Source organism: Osmia lignaria, chromosome 12 (assembly GCF_051020975.1).
Source record: "Osmia lignaria lignaria isolate PbOS001 chromosome 12, iyOsmLign1, whole genome shotgun sequence".
NCBI lineage: Eukaryota > Metazoa > Arthropoda > Insecta > Hymenoptera > Megachilidae > Osmia > Osmia lignaria.
In genome coordinates, this window is record NC_135043.1 from 9,755,060 (window position 1) to 9,775,696 (window position 20,637).

The window sequence follows — 20,637 nt, forward strand, 5'->3', positions numbered from 1 at the left end:
AATTATTTCGGGCGTTATTGAATGCCGGTCGGTGGATGAAACGCGTTCGCGAAACAATCACCGTAGACGCGGGCAATAAGGATCCTATGAATCTAATTGAGGCTGTGGTATTTAATGTTTTCCACCTCGCCCACTCTACACGGCGAAACTTGTTCTTGGGAACGATTAAGAATCCCGAGATTGCTACGGGAGCTGTAATGGCGTCGTTAAGTGCGCTAATGTGATTACCGGCTGAAAGCACCGGACGAGTTCCCGAACGCAAAAACAGCGGGCAATTTACGTTCCCTCGTAGAAAAATCGTTCGTTCGTGAGAAAGATACTTTTTCATCCGAAAATGAACGCGAATCTTGCATCCCGTCCAGTAATTTACTCCTGTTTCGTCTCGAGACGTCCACTCGTTCGCTCATTATTTTTAACGCCAACGATTACTCTTTTTTCCTCCTTTTCAATATTCCGCAATAACGTTGACGCAACAAGAAGAATCGGTCGAGTATATAAACGACGAAAACCGAGTCACGAGTCTACGGCCGCTAGCCTCGATCGTTAATTTCGGTGCGAACAGGTAAAATTTACGCGGTATCCGTTGGCAACAATTAGTCGCTTATTTTCTGCTCGTCGCTCTGCTCCCATTTCGGACGCCAATTATCATCTTAGCCCAGGCCAAATGTCTTTCTCGTGCGCGGATACTATTTTCACGCGTCGCCTAATGTATCACGAATTTGTAATTAAACGGACAGTGGCCAGTCAACGCCTAAACTAATGGATCTCGACCGTAGCTTTAGCTAAACTCACCACCGGACGACCATCGGATGAAAGTTTTATTAGTAGAAACGATGCAAACTAGTGAAACACTTAGCAAACTATGTACGTAACAAGCAATGAAACGAAAGAACAAAATCATTGCTTTGCGAAGTTTCTTTCCTAGCTTGTTTTCGGAGTCAACAGTCCTTAACCATTTATGTAGGTACCGTCGCGTCGGATAGAAAACGGCTCACGGAGAATCACCGAGTTCCAAGAACACCGTCCTACCGGGAACCGGGATTTTGAATGGTTTTATAGTTGGCCCTTCCGCGAACGACCCGCCGTCGGAGCAGACGGCTCCGTTTTACGCGACAGATCGTTTCCCAGGTATGACTTATTCACGGATAAAGAGCAAGGTTTATTAAATGTAAACAAAAGTGTCGGAACGCTATTTAGTTAATTACATTATTCGCGAGGAAAAGGAATACGCGCAGGAGGGTAGAAGGAAAGAAAGAGAGGAAACTTGAATGAAACTTACGGTGATCGAGAGCAGAATCGGCGACGAATGCTTTGCCAGTTGGACATTCCAAGCTGGTATTAGCGGTAGCGGCAGCGTTGCCAATGCCCTGCAGGTGGTAATGCCCGAAGGACGGACCCCTGGGCGCCATGATGGCCGCGATGCTGAAGTCCGTCGCTTTTCCCCTTTCCCCCTTCGTAGGCATCCCTTCACGGGCGACGACACTTTGATTTCTATTCTTTTTTTTTTCCCTCTTCTCCTCGTGCTTCTTCTTCTTCTTCCTTAACGTCTTTTTCCTTACCCGTGAACGTTTACACTTTTTTCCTTTTCTCCCCGATTGATGCGCGATACGATCACTAGTCTCACTCGCGACGAGACCCGTTGCAGCTCGTCAGTTTTCTCGTTTCATCAACAGATCCTCGAGACCGTCGACGACACGACGAGTAATCACCTCCGCCGCGCTTCCCATCGACTTTTGATCTTATAAAAAAAAGATGAAATCACGGAAAGGAGCGAAATATCGAAGGAGATACGTTCGCGGGATATCGTCGATCCGTGAATCGGTCGCGATCGGTGATGGAAACAGGATGCTGCTGCGAAACGTACGACTCGACTCGGCTCGGCACGACGCGACGCAGAACGAACGCGTCTGCGCTGCTCGACTTCCCGAACTCCACTGGGCCGCCGCTTCTCCTCCCACGCGCACCGCTCACCCCACCAACCGAACCCCGGCAACGACGCTTCGGGCTCGACCGCTCGCGAAACCCGATAACGACACCCGAACGCTTCCGATGTGCGACCAACAGAGAAGGAGAGTGCGCGCGCGTCGCTTTGCTCCCCTATTGGGGCGTTACCTCGACCCGGCCTTCTCGACGAACGAGGCGGTCGCCTGGAATTGCTCCCAGCCAGGCTTCCCGCGCCGTGGTCACGTGACAGCTACAAGTTGCGCCAACACGGTCAATCGCGATACCTAGAGAGGCGAGAGACAAGGGCGGCCCGCTACGTAGGCGCCACTTTTCCAGGCCACGCCTCTCGTTAACCACCGACACGACCATCGCCACCACCACCACCACCTCCGCCGCCTCCACCATCGCTAACACCGATCGCGGAGGTATCTCGAAGCGGCGTGGCAGCGGCACGGTGGTCGCGCAACGACGAAAGAGAGATCGATCGACCCCCTCGTGCACCGGATGGCCGGCGTTTCTACGTATCTACGTATGTACCACGCTTGTACATACAGTGGCGTAGCACCTTGCACCGCATCATTTTCGCACCGACTACGCCAACCTCTCCCATAATCGCTTCCACGAATCTCGGCCTAATACAAAGTACAAAGATCCTAGTAACTCGGCTACCGTGTTCTTTCTCATTTTCTCGCGACAAAATTATCGAGGTACCGATTATGAGCTAAACCCGCGGTCTACCGATCGTTTAGAAGGTGTATACAGTTTAAAGTAAATTGCGGACCGCAGCCCTCGCACAACGGCGACCTCGATTTTTCGCGACGGATATTTGCATCGAAAATGATGCGATATAGCCTCCTTCTCTGCTGCGATTACGCCATTGGTGCTGGCTCACCCGTCACGATATACACTACCTACAGCGGCTGCTAATAGAGGCGTACTCCGCGTCGGGTCCACTTTCTAGGCAGAAGCTTGCATCGCGTTCGGAATTTATTCAAGCTCGACGATACCGTGAAAAATCGTGGAAACAGCGAAACGCGGGGCTCGTGTTTCTGTTCGATTCCAACGCCATCTTGATTTCCAGTCACCCTCGCGTATCTCACGATTCGGTGAGGTGGTAGGAAAAGGATGGAGTATCGACGGGTTCGGTGAAAACGATAAAAGAAAAGCAAGTGGCTAAAAGGGGGATGAGTTACGAACGAGTGCTCTTACAGAGCGGCCAATAAAGACCGTTGGAGTTAGCTACGAAGATGTATCCCGATCGATCAAACGTCGAAAGATTCGGATTGTCGGTTTCGAGAAGATCGTGTTTTACCGCATCGGCTTGATCTTCCGGAGCAGCGAGGGTAGATTTACGGCGTGCGTTTAGGCACTTAGCCGGTCTACCTAGCCCCCCTTTATTATACTAATTTCTCGGGCATGTCAAAATACCTATCGTGTACCGGCCTCCTGAATTCTATTCGACACGCTGGGTGCCTCCGTAGTCGACCGCATAAAGGATCCCATCTCGTATAAAATATGAACGCTCGTCCTTCTCGCTCCCTCCTTCTTTTACCTTCCTTCTCCCCTTCAGGTAGCTGAAAAGACGCAGCGTGCTCGAGGAGTCCTTCGAACCGCAGGAACGAGCTGTCCCGGACCCCCCGTTTGCTTTGGCATTCGAATGTTTTTAAGGCGGTTGCGGATACTCCGAGGTGTCACCGTCGCTTTTCAAATTCGTCACCCGTGGTGAAACTCGCCTTTTAACGAGCTACGACTGTATCCACTTAACTGACTTTCCCGTGCAACCACCTAACGTTACCAAACTCTGCGACGTTATCTCTGCTCGACATCCAGCCACGTCGTCCGTCCGTGAACCGACCAAGGAAAAAAGAAGAACGCAAAGAAAACGGAAAGATGTATAGAAAGACTCGCGAAAAAGAGAGAGGATGGGAGTGACGGTGGGACAACGACGCAACGTACTTACAAGTACACGAAAGTCATTCATCATCGAAAGAGAGGAGAGGCTGCGCGAGCTGTGTCGCCGTTCGTTGGTGGTTTGGTTAGCAGTGGCGCATTGCTGGACGAAGGTAGATGGCAGAGGTGGCAGGGCCACCCACGCGGTCCGCTCGAATTCGGTGGCCAGGCTGATTTTCCTGTAATTCTATCGCACGCTCTATACGTTACGAACGCCAACGAGCTAACCAGTTCGATTGCGCAATTGAAATTGACGCCAGGGAAAAGGTGGCGCGACCCGGTAAATCGTTTCCCGCTGTTACGAAACTGGATCAGCGGGAAGAAAAAGAAATCGCGATCCAAAAGAGAGAAAGGGAGAGAGAGAGAGTGGGCGTGCAATAAACTAAAAACCATCGTGGCACGAGCTTCTCGGCTCGTCGAGTGGCTTCTGGAGAGGGTAAATACACGATTGCTTTTCCTTTGGTGCTCGGCCGTTCCTAATAATAACAAGAAGATTACCATTCGTGGCGGCGATAACGAGAAGACGATGTCGAGGGAAGACTAGACGAGTAGTAAACACGGAAAGCGACAAGGACGCGTTGGGCCGGTCTTTCCTGTGAGACGGGACACTGTGTATGTATATAGGTACTTGTAGGAGCTACTCGAGAACGGTCGAGGGGTCGGTTGAACGTCGAGAGCGTCGCGGCGCCAGCCTTGCTTCTCGAGAAGCCCGACGTATCCCTTCGCATCTCTCTCGTTCCGCGTGGAAAACGTAAACTAAAGTGTATACCACGGTGAACGTGGATTTTCACTGATCTTTGCGGCCACTCTTGCATTCGGTAGAGAAGCAGAGAAGCCGTTGCGACGACAAACCCGCACTCGAGCCAAGCATCTGTCGCGAGGGATAAAGCCGCGAGATAAGAGTCGTCGCGACGCGACGGACGAACGCGACGATTATTCAAATTAAAGCAGATACGGATCGCCGGAAAGGCCTGCGCTCAGTAGAAGAAGAATTCTGAGTTGCTTGCGCTTCACAAGTTCCGATCGCGCACACGCAAAGCGTACATAATGCGGCCACATGCCGCGCGCGACACATTCCTCCTCCGCGTTCCTTTTTTCTTTTCCCTACGCGGCTCCTCGCGTCAGCCTGGATTACAATGCGTGGGTTCGAAAGTAGCGAGACGAGGAGGATGAAAAAAAAGAGATTCGATCCGAAGAAAGAGAAAGAAGGAGAAAAAGGGGGGGCAAGAAGATGCGTGTGCATGCGTGACGTTAGAACACGTGTAAGAGGCAGTCCAGAGAAGCGTATACTCCATGAATAACCCATGTCGGGAAGAAACATGCTCGCTCTCGTGGGTGTGTTCTTGTTGGTAGCTTAAAGCGATGCCAATTCTTGAAGCGTGTCAACTCGAACGAGCACGGACCCGTAGGATTGCTCGATCGACGCTTATACCCCCCACAACTCTTAAAAGGCACTCGGCTAACGTTTCGTTACCGGTTCGTGGGCAGGTATTATCCGGTGACAAATCGCTGGCAATTATCAAATGCCACGTCATACCTCGCGATTTCTTTCGCCGACGTCTGAAGCAATAAAACAAGAACGCGATAAACGCTAAAAGCGGAGAAACGCGAAGATTGGCAGCGATAACGATCGCGAGAAAGCAATCAGCACGCGAGCGCGTCGACGCCCGGTTCCGTGCCGGAGGAAAGCGTGAAAATGTATGCGCATCGAAAGTGGGCGGGATTGCGAGGCAGAGCGAAGATTGAGCTGGAAGTAAGGCGCGATCGCATCCGGCTTGAAGCGTGTTTGTTTATCGCTCTTCCTTCCTAACGTTTCGTGAATCGTGCCACAATCGAATCGATAAATCACCTCGGCCTCGACAGTGGCCGATATCGTTAAGCGGACGCTATAATTTAAGGACGCGTTAAACTCTTTATTATCCGCTCGTTTATTGTTCGTTCGCCCGTCGACAGGCACGTATATCGTGTTCAATTGTGTTGCGAGTTAATGCTATCGGATTTTTACTTTCGAAGCCTTTCGAATAATAAATTATCTATCAAGTGTTGGCCATTTTTCAGCGTTGCCCCAATAAGCGCAAAGAGCGCACCTCTGAAGAAGTCGCACGGAGGGAATGCGGATCTAATTGGTCGCCAGTGGAGGGGGCACTTCTCGGGACGTAGCGTATTATTGGTCGAAGCGGTCGGATCTACCGATTAGGCTCGCATAAAATGAAAGAATCGTATCTTGCCGCTGTGTCGTCTCAAGTAACATCTTTCCACTTCTCCAAAGTAGATAGGTATACCCCCGGGCCCATACAGGAACTCGTGAAACCAGTTCCGTGTCCATCAGTGTTAATATACTCGTTTATTAATTATCTACACGAGTCCAGCGTTAGAGTAACAAAAGTGTAGAGGAAAATTTGGAAGTTCGACTCGATTCGTCTCGACGAAACGATCGCGTCAAGAATTACGAGACAAACTCGTCCGAATTCCGAATGAAGAAAAAAAGAATTCGACACGGAGGCGACTATTAATTACAAACCGGACGCACGGACGGACATAATGAAGTCAGCATTTTATCGCCGCTACCGGTAGTAAGTTTGTTCCGAGGAAGGAACACCGAACACGACCAGGAAATATCGTAGCTGTAAATTCCGGGGAGGTGGTCGTGCGAGATCGTGGTAGATAAAAATCTCTTGGCCGAAGATACTGGCCCATTTTCACGGTATTTCGTGCCTTTACGGAAGGGTCGTTTAACGAGAACCGATGGGTCTCGCGTTTCTTTCCGACGAGCAGATCAGCGACGGATTATAAAATGAATAAATTGTCCGCGGTGTCCAGAGGCGCGAGAAGCCGAGTCCTTCGTAGGACCTCGGAACGTCGACGAAATCTTTTGTGTTCATTGAGGAGTCGTTGGAGATTTCTCTGGTTGGTATCGACGAAAAGCTTTTCACGGGCATTTCGAGGGGGCGGTATAGAGGGCTGTCAGGCCGGAACCGACAGGATGGAATTCCAGGAGGACCGGCTACGCGTTACAACGTGTTTCACACTTTGGGTTACTCGCCCACGCCCCCAAACAAATATATAATGCGACATTAGAATAACAAATACCGGTTGAAGCATCCGCGCCTAAGAGCCGCGGGGTGCCACGACCTGTGTATAGCCACGCACCCAACATAAATACTAATACGCGCATAAATAAATATATTTTTCGAGCGATTCGCTCACAACCCGATCACCCCGAGGGAATCGAGGAAAATTCTGCGGATTTTTTCGTCGATGAACCTCCTTGGTGCCAAACGTGTTTCAGAAACGACGAGCGTTTACCACTAGCACTAGGGGTGGACAGGAAGGGTGGACACCGACCACGGCGAATAGGTGCAATGCTCGATATTTTTTTCACCGCCAGGAGGGCAAACTGAGAGAAGCACCCCGGGACTAATCGAGAGATACTTTGCTACCTGGCTACCTCCTGCGATAACGGACCGTCGTAAAAAAAAAATTCTAGCGCCAAAAGTGGCAGAAATTGCTCGTCGGTTTCCACCCCCGGTTTTTTCTTCTTCTACCCCACTTTTTCTCGGTTTCCTACCCCTCTCGACCGAGGGCGAACGCCTCGCGGCTTGTACTTAACCGATACCGAACGGTCGCACGGGAACCCTAATCGAAATTACTTTTTTAATTGGGGCGACTTATTTAGCCATTAAGAATGACGGTTTTACTTGACGGAAGAACGATCGTTTCCTTTAGAAAGCGTACGAGGAAAATAGGGTCAAAAGTGGAAGATGCTCGAGAGACTCGAACGGAATATTGTATCGCGATCTTCCGTGAATATTAATCGAGTCTCGGGCTGTTAATAAGGGAGAGGCTGGTAGAGGTTGGAACGTTTGTACTTACGTTGGTTAATCGAATAAGAAGCGGTTCTTTGCTCGGGAAGAAAAGGTAAAGGGTGAGCGAATCGATGATGGCGGTGAGGCAAAGTGTATGGCAACGGAAGGAAGAAAGGAGGGCTCGAGAGCGCGTACGAGGGTGGAAATGTTAGAGAAGGGATAATGAGGAGGATGAAGAGAGTATCGGCATAATTCGCGCTCAAATATTGCTGGAAGAGGAGCGCAGAGGAAGAAGAGAGACGGAGAGGAGAGTAGCCGTAGTAGTTTCTGGGTAATTTCATAATTAGCAGGGAGATGGAGGTAGGGGCAAAAAGCAAACTGCTGCGAGTTCCATTAAGCCCGGAAAGGAAGCTCGGCAAGACCGATCGAACTGGAACTATTAAAGAGAACCCTCCGAAAATTATAAACGCGATCGTTATCCTCGCGATCTATAGAGGGTACGTATCGAACGAGGGAGATGAGTTACGACACGATACGTTTTCTCAATTTTTTTATCGATTCCATTTACGAGACGAAAAGGCGATTTCGTTCGCGGAGGGTAAACGTCATCGAAGGGAGCACCCTCTTCTTGTCTCTTTTAACGATAAGACCTGTTTGCAATTCTTCCTCGCGAATTGGTCGCGCTGGAAAGAGCAATAAGACCGGTAAAATTTACTTTGCGAGTCTTCACCACGTCGCGAAGCGACTCGTAAATCTGTGTAAGGTCAACGGAATAGAGGGGTTGTGGGGAGGGGATTCGGGGAAAGGTCGGAGGTGAGGCGCGGAACGGAGTCACCCTCTTTCGAGATTGCTCTTCGAGCGGGACAGCTCGGTCGATAAAACAATTGCCGGGGGGATAATCGGCATTATTTACGCCGGATTCTCTGGTAGATAGAGGCTAGGGTAGCAGCTGGGGGAGGGAGGGTATAAGAGAGGTGATCTGTTCGAGGGGAAGAGAAGAAGAGGGTTAGCTTGTCGTATCACGGGCCGGAATACACTGGTTGCAAACAGAAGCACACTGCTGCACAAGGGTGGATAGGTAGAAAAGAGAGAGGTCCGAAGAAGATCTCCCGACAGTTATAAGCCTAGGGTGATCTCGTGCAGCGGCTTCGTCGGCTTACAGCTTATCCTACTGATCCGCCCTCGCCGTTAAATTGCTCCCAATTAGATACGTCACTGGATCGAGGATGTCAACCGGGTATACAAGCCCGCGATCTCTCCCTCGGGACCAAACACGTACCCGTTGTCTAACCCGCGAACTGCACCACGTTTTTTCCCTCTCTCAAAAAAACTTTTTATCTCGCAACAGAGGCTTTAGAAAAGAAGATTGCCCGCTAAGTGGACGTTTCTCCGTTTCTCCGCGCAAATTATGCGGCTAGCTGTCGATGATACCTGTAACGTTATTGCGAAATCGAGTCAATTTGGATGACAAGCGATCGCAAAGAGGCACGCGAGACGATTAGATCGGTCTTTTCGACGAATCCAATAGGGGTTGCGGTTCGATCGGTCTTTGGCTACCGGTGTTCCATCGGTATCGTGTCGGAACGAGCCAGACCGCAGAACTTCGACGCACGTTCGCCTCCTCGTTCCTCGTCCACGATGGCCAAATGTTCCCTGCAAACCCGTCAATTTCACGTCACGAGCATAACCGGCAACGTAATAGTCGCTGATCAAAAATGGCAGACACAATGGCTGCGAATTCCCGCGGCACCACGCTTCCAGCCTTTTCGAGCACGCTTTTAGCCGTCCTCCTAAACGTCCTTCTTTTCGCTAAACGTTGACACGCGATTCTCTTTCGGAGACAAGCGGTCGCGCGGCACGTTAAACGCCGTTCCCTCAACCCTAATCGGGCCCCGAGCCTTTGTCCTCTCGTCTTTTTGCTTCGGATAAATATACCCTTTGAACTCGCGCAGTTTCTCGAACCGGTTCGATCCCCTCGCTTTCCTTTCAGCGCGTGACTCGCAAAAGGACCGACGAAACCGCTAACGAGCCTCGTTCCGCTCCTCGTTTACTCATTCTAAGCGTTTCCGTCGTTTCGGCCAAATCGTTCTCTCTAGTCTTTCGACGATTAGATGCAGCGGCTTTACGGGGGAATTTGCGTTGGACCAGCGGCCGAAGAGCGTGTCAGTCAAGTCGGTCGGTTAGTCAACGAACGATCCTGCTCTTTGTTGGTCGGGGTGCATGCGTAATAAGGTAGACGCGCCATATCCTCGCACCCTTTTCTTCCTGCCCGCCTCCTCCCTCTACTCCGAATTTTCCTCTCCTCTTCGGGATCCCTCCTACGATCCCTCGATACACGCACCACCCTTCCACGACGTTGCGAACGAAGGCGGAGTGGCACGATCAACTCGCTCCTTTCCTACCGCCCGTCCACCAAATCCTCCCGCAAATACGCTGCCAGCCGAACGCAACTGTTCCGGCTTATGGCTGGCTAAACACAACCTGGTGGTTCGCTCGTGCGATGCAAATTAGATTCGAATTCGATACGACACGGTACGGTACGTCTAGGGCTCGGTCCTGTTCGACGAGGAATCGTCGACGCAGTTTCCGAGAACGCTTATTTATTTAACAAGCATTTGCTGAAAATATTTTCTCGCTTTCCTGATGAATAAGATAACTGCTCGTCCATCTCCGCGAATGGGAAGTTTGACGCGTTTCAAAGAAGATACGGGACGACAAAAGATTGTCAGCTGACTTTTCCTGTATTCTAACTGCGGGAACATTGTGTCAAGCTCGACGACGTTCGCATCGATTCGATGAACGAGCTTTCTTCTCGTCGTTACACGGTCGTACGGCCGTTGTTTGGACAAAAGCGAGTAACCGAGCGGGGAATCGTCGAGCAAACAGAGGAAAGCAAACGGTAAGCTGTCAAGGGATGTCACGAGTCGACCGAGACTCGATTCGAAATGTCGACCACCGCTTCCACTCGCGTATTTCTCCGTCTTTTTCCTTGGCTTTTCCAGGAAATATCTTCCTCTCGCTCTGCAGTTTTTCGTTTCATAATAAATTTTCTAACGCGCTATCAGAATCACCCTTATTTACGATTGATGCGACCCACACAAGTACTAATTTATCGATTTCATTCGTCATCTTTGCAAAACGATACCCTCTTTTTTTCATGTTTCTGCTAACTGAACGAGTTCCAAGTTTCTAGAGCTCTAAATTTCAAAGCAGAAGATCCCTTCGGGTATCTCACGAGTAGATAACCGTGGTGCCATCTAGGAAACTTCGTTCGAAGCAACCTATTCGCTTCGAGGGGGATGAAAAACACGACTGGCTTGCTAATATACGAAGGCAAAACAAAGGGCAAAATGGTATCCAACGAAGCGATACAAGTTAATTAGCTCGATAAATAAAAAAGAATTAACAGAGAAGAAGAAACGAGACGGAAGGTGAAAGGTGGAAGAGAAATCTGGTAAAAATGTTTGGAAAAAGCTCGGTCACACCCTCGACCTCCTGCCATCGAATAATATTTCATGATATCTTGTGGGATTCTTGTAGGCCTGCGAAGACCCCCTATGGGCCGTTGGCTACATGAAAACATATACGTCACTGACGTACTGTTCGCGGCGATTCTGATGGATCCTGGGATATTCGATGGGAACAAAAGAATGTTGGTTTAGCATGGAAGGCGTGTTTGTTATTTTGATGAGGTATAATGGGATGGATCTTGGGTGTTGATGCATAGCGCGTAGCAGGGTGCCGAGTCCAGAATCCCGTGGATCGAAATGGAGATCGGTACGGGCCCCGTAGGCTCCTTCGAGACCCCTGTAGACAGGGGCCCCAACACGTCCATCACGTGTCACGGTTATGTATTTAGACATATCTCACAACTATCTTCCATATCCTTCTTCCTCCCATTCGACTCTGACCTTTTCGTTTATCATTTTTCTTTCTCCCTTCTTCGATCCTCGTATTCGTCTTCACTTGCTACCAGCTTACCGTCGCCTCCACCTCTCTTTCCATTCCACGAATCGGGACCAACAGCTCATTATACAAGTATTACTCTGAACAATTCCTACTATTCTCGTAGCATTCTTTTTCGATCGAAGCGTCGTAGTAAATCGAGCGCGTTTCTAAACAGAATGGATCAATCTTTCATCGTTCCCTCTATTTAATCTTCATCGATCGACGCTTTCGACGAACGAAATTACTCGATCGATCTCGCGAACGGTATCGAATTCGAATCAATTTTTCGTTCGGTTCGTTTCATTCCACGGGTTTTCACGGGCAAAGTCTCGTTGCTATAATCAGGTTTGCTCATCTTCCACGATATTTCAACGTTAATTTCCAAGATGGTGATACATGGCCCCGCGTCACTGTCGCGCGTACGCATGTACACTCATCATCCTCCTGATCGTTTCTGCTTCGCGTTCAATTTCCTCTCCTCCTTTCTTCTTCATCCTTTTTTATTCACCTCCGCTCCCTTCGAATACGGCCGCTTAATCGTCTTTCTCTTATTCCAAATAATCACGCACACGACACAACGACCGTCTCGATTGCCGCTCATTAATATCGGCTGCCGTCCGTATGGCCGGTAGTCCCGGCCGGCTATCCACGCCGCTCCGCAACCTCTCCGTCGATTGAATTTTTTATCCAACCAAAGTGGAAGCCTGTTTCGAACCGGTATCCTACCGTTTCTCCCCGTTTCTGACATCACGCTCGCTTTAAACGCGTTCGGGATCGATGCCACCGGAAGTGGCCTCTTCGATCGCGATAAACGATACGAAACTTTGTCTAAAACTTTATAACACGATTCATCTTGACTATCTATCTTTTATTGTATACAAAATAGCAAGAACAAGTATTAAAAAATAGAGAAAATTTCATGGAAGACCTACGAACACATGTTTACACCGATACGAGACCTTTTCTTATCCTTTTCTTCGCTTTTATTCACCGTTTGCAACAGCTTTCGCCGGTTTCACCATGAAATTGATGAAACCGTCAACGTCCTCGAGCTCTTTCGAGTAAAATTTCGCGGCAATAGTGGCGCGTCCTTCGAATTTCGGCACCATGGAAAATGAACATTCCGCGTCAGCCTCGACTTCCACCGTTTCGGACAGCTTTATCTTCAGCTGCTCGTCCAACCCTGGTCCTTCGATTAAAAATCTGCATTTTTTCAGTGGAATTGGTAACGGATTCTTAAACCTTGCAGTCGCGTTCAAAGTTTCCCCAACTACCGGCTCGTCCTTTAACTGCAAGCAAAAACGTGAAACATCCTTGCTGTTCGACCTCGAATCAACGAGGACGCGATATACCTACCATGATCTTGATATCAGGCTTCCTTACGCGAAAATCGTCTTGAGCGAAGTACTCGAAGTTTGTGTCTTTAACGGTCGCCAAACAGGCGATGTTAAAAGCGCACTGATTCAACAATCGTGGCCCGTATTCTTCCCAGGAAACGTCCATACGCACTTCCTCCAGAACTCCAGGCTTCACCAGTCGATCCATGCTCAATCTTTTCACCGGATCGCCAACCCTGCCCGTGTACAGGACGGTTTCTACTCTCAGAATCACGGAGACTCTATACTCGTTGTAGCTGCTTCTGTTTTTAATCAGCAGCACCACGCTGTAAAAAGAAAGCCCCGTTCGTTAGAGTCGTTTCAAGGTAAATTCAGAGAAGAGGAGACAGGAACCTGAAGGGTTGTCCTATCACGATGTCGTCGCGAAGCTCGAAGTTGAACATGATGTCGTTGAAATCTTCGTTCAGGTAATAGCGACTGAACAACGACTGGCTTTGACGCAGCGCCTTCAACATCGCAGCCCGTTCTTCCGGCGATTCTGCGAAATTTTAATCCAAAATTATCTGATTAAATTATTCTAGTTCACGGTAGAATCGAAACTTACTTTCCGGGTACTTGTAAGTGTGGGTAATATCTTCTCGAGCCCACCTGCCGACTGCTTTCGTGCTGATGTATTGACCGATTCTAAAAATCGAGAGACAAAGTGTTGAAAGTGGGTAGCTTAGTTGGGTAAATTTTCAAGAAACAACTTACCCGTCCACGTCCTTTCGAATCAACTTCAAAGGTTGAGTCGGTCCGTTGTACCGCCAAAACACCTTGTCCGCGTTCACCTCGGCAAAGAGGAAAGCGTTGTCGTAAGGTCGAAGAACCTCGCCGTTCTTCACCGAAATCACGGAAGCTGGCCCGCAACGATACGCGTCCTCACTCAGTTCCTGGGGCGTTGCATCGATCGCTTGCCAGCCAGGATTATCCAACGCCAAGTCCAATCTCTTCATCCAAACCTCGTTCCACACGTGGAAATTCCTGTAACGATCGATAACGATCTTCGAATCATCGAACAAACAAGTTCGTCTCGTAGGCTAATCGTTTCTAAGATATGCAGATTCGCTTTTTCAACAGCGATGTGGCTCGCAATGTGTAGGTACTTGTAACAATTCATCGTCTTCTATTGTTTCGCTTACATTTTAAATGTCGTCATTCTATGGTACGCGTAATAGTACGAATGACATAATTTAGAAGATTAAGAAGCGGATACAGAAAAACATGTATTTATCCGTTTCTTCCATGCGACTTCGATTAAATTAATGGTCTGTATCACCGTCTGATAGTCTCTACTTACCATATCGAATCGCTGTTCAACTCCTCCATTATTTTTCCCTCTGCATCGACGAAATAATCGACCGTCAAGCTGCTCTGAGTATCGTGGGCGCTCGAGTAGTTGGTCACGACGCGGCAAGGAAGTCCCAGAGTACGGCAAACGGTAGCCAGCACCCCCGAAAATACCCAGCACTGTCCGTATTTCACCGGTTTCTTGCTTTTGTAATACTGCTGCAGAATCTTTTGCGAGCCCAACCACTTGGTCGGCGGTGTACCACCACCGAAATCGTCGGACCAGTTGCCCATCACGGCTCCGTTGTCGTCCGGTGAATTTACCTGGAACAAGAGAATTTCTCGCAAATTAACGAGATACACGTTCGATTATATTTCTATCGAGTACTTACCGCCGCGGACAGGATGCGAGATATAACAACAGCATCGCTTCTGCCGGAGATTCGAACTTTTCCCACTTGAATCATCAGATGCAGAGCACAGTCCAATATATCTCTCTCGAACTGCGAGTACTTCCAAACCGTTGGTCTCAGGCGATTATAACTTCCCCGCCATATCAAACCATCCTCCGCCATCACGTACTCCTGCCGTTGATCTTCATCCTCCATGTACACTATGTCCTCTGAAACGAAATTGACCTAATTGACATTGTGTCAATTAACCAAGACAGAGTCTACATTCGTTACCACGACCTATTGACTAGGTAACAGATCGCGGTAAGAAATGCGTACACAGCTTTATACCTGGGCACCATGGATTAAAGATCAGATAAAACGGTTGTTTCATCGTGTAACTAATAGCGCCGTCCAAATTCCTGTTCTTCGTGTCAATGTCCATTCTCCATTTACCTATTATGGCGTTAGCGGACGGAACGATCTATGAAGAAAATTACATACATAATTAACGGCTGATGTTAATAACGAATAAACGGAGGCTTGCCTTTAATCGAAGGAAATTCGTTTGAACCGCATCGATGGTGGCTTGCCAGGAACCCTCGGACACCTCTCCAGGATAGAGAACAGCGGTGGCGACCAGAGTTCCATGACCGTATTGCGGCTGCTCCACTCCATCCACCGTAAAAACTATCGACATACCGTCAATGTTCGGATCGTAGTCCCTGGATAAAGTCAAGTGGAGATAAAACTCTTGTCCCCGTCGAACGACCAGCCTCGACTTGTCGTCCTGTCGGCTCATCAAATCGTATCTCGACGTCCTGTGCAAGCTCCCGTTCTCCGCTATGCACGGGTCCACGTCTATGATGGTCAAGACCGGAACACCAAAGTCTTCCCCTAATGGAAACGGAATTCGCGATTCGTTTAGATATTCAATTTCGTACGCGTGGCAAATTGCCAGCCAAGTGAAAAAAGTGTCTCTAAGAAAAAGGATGAGAAATTTCGAAGACGAAGAAGGAAACGAATAGCACTCACAATAAAAGCTGTAGGGAAACGGCCTGAGTCGACGGTCGTCGAAGGACCGGTAACGATCGTAAAATCTATAAAACATCCTTCGAGGATTGGGAAAGCGGAGCTCGTCCCTTGAAAACGAACGAAAGACTGAATCCATCGGCGTCGTTCCCGCCGAAGTCTTACACGATTGCTAGGAGTTCCGTGAAATCACTGAACGATCAGTGACGCTCCTCGTTGATCAGTATCAGAAGGAAGGATAACTCAAGTGAACCCGACGCGACGCGACGCGACGCGCCGCGTCGGGTGGGTTGTTGCATTCTAGGAGAAACATCAAGGATCTTTCTGCATCGACGAGCGCGGCCATACATGGTGTCATCGATGACTCCAGCTGCCCAGTAGGAGTCACCTACTTTTCATTCTGTCAATTACTTCTCGTAATTTACGCACAATCGTTGAATCGTTAATTTCCTGAATTCCGCGAAACACCGGTACCTGACGACATCCGCGGAGAGTGTTCGCCGGAAGTTGCCGAGTACCAATTCGATCGGTACTCGGCAGTACTTGGAAAGTCGATCGGTACAAGGCCGAGGGAAATGGCGATAGATCAAACTGTGAAACGTTGACAAGTTTGCCGACTTTGGTAAATGATAATTGCTCGATTTCCATGTAAACGTTCTATATATCATCGAGTAGGTATCGATCGGTGCAATTAGCGTCGATCAATTTGTTCGGATTTTTCTCATGACTTAATTGAAGGCAACTGACAAGATTGCGTCCATCTACGACGCGAACCTTGACCAAGGAAACTTGCATTTAGAGTTGCATCGTCTAACAAAGGGTATCAGAAACGAGGACTCGATCGCATTGACCGTCACCCGATTCCGATCATTGCCGACAGCCTGTATATTTCTAAAATCGATTTAACGCGCATTTTAACCATTCACCTTCAACGAGGAAAGGAGCGAAAATATATGCATGGAACAAACGGAACGCGTCTTCGCTGGTACTCGTAAACATTGTGTCGACGTGTATAATCGATCGTGGAATAGATACGCGTCCATTGTCTGGGCCAGGCTTTTGTGACATACAGGTGTTCGCTTGTTTCTAATTTTCATTTCTAACAAGAGCACGGCCTTGCCACGCTATCCTGACGAAGATAGAAACAACGAATATCTCAACCCTTACGTTACGCGTCAGAAGTGTAACATCGGGCGTCATCGATTGTTCCGGATAATCTGCAATCTAGAACGCTTGTGTGTACTTTTGTATGCGTCTATATATATAAATAGCCAAGTGGTTCGCGTTGTTATTTTTGTTCGAAAACAATACATCTCGGAACTCTTCGTGGCTTACCGGCTCGCTAAAATAGAATCAGTTTCGCGCGAAAGTGGTCGAAGTAATCGAACGAGAGAAGTGTAACTCGATCGTTCGACACGATATTTATTACGTAATCGTTTGTTACAAGTTATTATACAGTTAATATTTACTGCTAATTGACCTGGCCACCTATTACGTAGAATAGCGTTAATGGATTATTATTAAAAGCAGAGGGTGGATACCGCGACGGGGAATCTTCGATTATCAAAACTTTCTCAGCGTGAAGAGCGTGGAAGATTAAACGGCAAAACGATAAATCTTCTTTCGTCCGTGTTGCTTGTCTAACTTATCCAACCCATAGCTGCTGTTCGTTATTCTCTCTAACTTTTTACGTCATCGTTATTTACCTTCTTTTCCCTACTGTGCATCGACTGCTAATTGTAATTTCCAAACTTTCGTTGACGAAGCTACGCGATTCGAAGATCGAACAGCGATACGATATAACTGTCGGTCGCACATTTGGGAAGGATATGCACAGTGTGCACTGTGCAAATATTATTCCCTTGCGGTGTTGACGAAACAAACACCGGACCGCTGAAATCACGATAATACGCGAAAATAACTTGTTAACGATATAACGAAGATATCGGAATCTTATCGATTCCGACAAGAACGCATGCTTACGCATAATATTAATCGAAGGCTTGCGTTACGACTTTCGCAGAGCGCCATACCCATACCAGTAAAACAGAGAATTACCTCCTCTATGCTGCACTTATTTCTTTTTCCTACGTTAATCGCCGCGTTAAATTAGCATTCTTGATGTCGAGCGTGCCATTGTTGCATCCTCGAGATGCTTATCCTGTAATGGATTGTACTCTTCGAGCGTTAATCAAGTTTTGTTTCTTCCTTGATCAGAACCCGACGATTTCCGTTTGGCTTTTGCATGTTATATTGGTGTCGAATAAAGGAACGGTCTTTTACGATATTTTTATCGAATCGTGTCAGACTTTTCCCGTGTCGACATCAACCACTTATCGCCTAAGCAAGCTGGATAAAAAAGAACTTTGGACGCGCTGTTTCTACGTCCCATTACGAAAGTCGACAGACGGTTACGAATAAAAGAGATGAATCATAAAAGTTGCTCTGCTTTCAGTTCTATTGAATTCGTCGCGTTAACGAAAAGCGGTGATAATGATACCAGTATGCGTAATTAACGGTGATGTCATTTTTCAGTGGCAGAGTGTCACTTGCGTAAGCTTACTTTCATCCATGGCAATGGTCATGCCTCGAGGCCAGTAAATGCATCTCGCGACTTGGCATCGCGTCCACACGAATTCTTTGTCTCGTTACTCAGGTTTTTCAAATAATCGTTAAGTCGAAAAGTTTGGGAAAAAAGTCGTGTAGAATCCGATTCCAAAGGATTTCTCGCGAAAGAGGAGAAAAGTGAGATTCACCATCTGGCGAGAAGTTTATTTTCCTTCGTGAAAACACTAGCGACCGAGTCTTCGAGCGAACGAACGAGGATTTTTGTTTGCTTGCTAATTCCCCACGGATATCGTTGCTTAAACTATCGCGAAATTTCTCGTAAATTTTCGAAACGACTTCGCCTTGGTACGATCTTGAAAATTATTGAAGACGCTACCTCAAAGCGTCTAGGTACGCTTGTTCCCAAGAAACAAATGATCCGAGCGGAAATTAATGAAAGTGATATATTTACACAGAAACACAGTGACATCATCGGCAAGAAGGACGCCGGTAGCAAGGCTCTCCGTGTAGCTTCGAACAAATCGAAAACACGTTTCGAGAGCGTCAATGTATCGGAGTAAGGGCAGCCGGTCCGGTTGCCGGCACGTGGGTCTCTTAAAATAGGCAACAGTATGCAACCGGAAGAACAACGGTTCGTGCCAAAACGCTGGAAACTTTGAAAATCATGTTCACGATCAGTTCTTAGCCGTGTTAAAATAGAAACGCGATAAAGCATAGCGTTTTGCTTACATCGGCGTTAAGTGCGCCGATGTATCAGCGAAGCTTTAACTAGAAACGTTACGCGAACACCAATTCGACCGACTGAATCACTGAACCTGGTGGTCTGGTTTTCGAGGAATTTATTTAGAGAGCAGGAAAGAATAACGATTGCAGAAACGAGCTTCCATTTCGATGATATAATTTCAATAATGACATCGTTCGCCACCCACGCACCGATTCGTTGCCATTCTATCTCGACACGTGCCACATCGCTATTCGCCCCCTGATATCATTTATCTGACTGTACGAGCAATTAACCCCTTTCGAGTACGGGTCACATAGTAAGTAGCATCAGTGGACGCGAAAGGGCGATAGAAGAAATTAACTTATGCCAGCGGGAAATAAAAGGTAGCTGGATTTTACGATGATTTACGAGCCGAAGGAACGCGACTGGTGTTACGCACGCGGACGTAAGGAATGTTTGCTCCCGCACGCTTTAATACTTTCCTTGCGAAATACGTCCTCGAAAAACCATCTATCCATTCGCGATATTAAAACTTTTTATCGAGGTGAGGTATCGCGTGTAACACTTACCATCGTTAGGCGCTGCAGGTGGTCGTGGAAGGCACTCCGGTTTCGTGCAAAGGGGCTTCAATGGACTATCGGTCACAGTTTCGGGTCTGAAGATCGCTCTGAATCTTGAGAAACACGAGAAACACGAGCAACACGAGCAACACTTGCCCATTTTCTTTCGATCTCGTACACCGATTAATAGAACGAAACTTATTATCTCTCTGCTACCGTCGTATATATACGCGTTAATTTTTATTTAAGAAGATTAAGAGTTCAAATGTTTTACACCTGTCGTTCCCGTATCTCTCGCGATGTTTGATTTCATTTCAATTTTATTCCTCGAGTACTTGGCTCGAATCGTGGAGGAGAATCCTGGGGCAGTAATTATTCGATCAAGGGCATCTAGTACAATTAAACTGCTCGTATAATCGATTCATTACCACGCGAAAAAAAAGAAAGGAGTAATTTTATCGTTCGTAGAAGTACACGTATAGATTTCCAACAGTTTAAAATTAATTTTCAATACCGGTAGGTGGAGTAGTTTTGAAAATCTAACGAAAACTGTGTAAAATGTAAACAGATGATATCACGTCACGTTTTAAGCGCGAACGCGAACCGATAGAGACGACGCGTTGCGTCGATCTGCTCGAAAGTAGATGAGCGACTGTCAGAGAATCAGCTGGCATCGGGAATGATGCAAACGACAAGATCTCCCCGCAGCCTTCGGTTAATTTTTAGGTGGTCGCTAATGGTATCGATGATGTCCACCTTCGTACACAGGCATTTCATTATTTCTCTCCTTCCCTCTTCTTCTTTGGATGAGAACATTATCAATGATGCCTCTATCTTCTATGTATAATAGCAGACGTTCGAAACGCGTTGCAATTATACAACGAAAAGTATTTAATGCATCTGACAGATAGAACATTATGAAATGGAATGCGGTACTTCCGTTACCCATTATAGAAATAGTTCTTTAATAATTATGTAAATTTTAATCATCGCAATTGAACTATGACATTCGTTATCGAAAAAAAACGAATTGCTTAATACAAGCAT

General features: G+C 47.6%; 2 protein-coding genes across 4 annotated transcripts in view; both read right to left on the reverse strand.

The window, feature by feature from the left end:
- LOC117602740 (uncharacterized) overlaps window positions 1-2,116 on the reverse strand; it is a 28,392-nt gene extending 26,276 nt beyond the window's left edge. The window contains exon 1 of one of the 2 annotated variants that reach the window (XM_034321114.2): window positions 1,280-2,116. In XM_034321114.2, coding sequence (XP_034177005.2) covers window positions 1,280-1,463 — 184 coding nt within the window. In that variant the 5' untranslated portion in view covers window positions 1,464-2,116. The remainder of the gene's footprint in view (window positions 1-1,279) is intronic. The other variant, XM_034321113.2, reaches the window with a different exon arrangement.
- Window positions 2,117-12,486: 10,370 nt separating this feature from the next.
- Window positions 12,487-20,254, reverse strand: Tg (transglutaminase). Of its 2 annotated transcripts, none has more exons than XM_034321423.2 (10): window positions 15,742-15,977; window positions 15,254-15,603; window positions 15,058-15,190; window positions 14,707-14,936; window positions 14,325-14,638; window positions 13,739-14,008; window positions 13,590-13,669; window positions 13,379-13,523; window positions 13,005-13,311; window positions 12,487-12,937 (listed from the first exon to the last, which is right to left on the reverse strand). In XM_034321423.2, exons 1-10 carry the CDS (start codon window positions 15,875-15,877, stop codon window positions 12,632-12,634), a joined length of 2,271 nt encoding a protein of 756 aa, XP_034177314.1. In that variant the 5' UTR covers window positions 15,878-15,977; the 3' UTR covers window positions 12,487-12,631. The 2 variants fall into 2 exon arrangements, with proteins under 2 accessions (XP_034177314.1, XP_034177313.1); XM_034321422.2 differs by lacking the exon at window positions 15,742-15,977 and adding an exon at window positions 19,600-20,254 and having other exon boundaries at window positions 12,488-12,937.
- Window positions 20,255-20,637: the final 383 nt, after the last annotated feature.

What these genes read in the sequence shown, in the direction of transcription:
- Tg (XM_034321422.2), bottom strand. Translation starts at nt 19,750, where the DNA reads ATGGGCAAGTGTTGCTCGTGTTGCTCGTGTTTCTCGTGTTTCTCAAGA. An exon ending in ACCTGCAGCGCCTAACGATG is followed by an intron (nt 15,604 to 19,599) that starts GTAAGTGTTACA and finishes CGTTTCCATTAG; the next exon opens with GGGAAGACTTTGGTGTTCCG. An exon ending in ATTCGAAAGGACGTGGACGG is followed by an intron (nt 13,670 to 13,738) that starts GTAAGTTGTTTC and finishes CTCGATTTTTAG; the next exon opens with AATCGGTCAATACATCAGCA.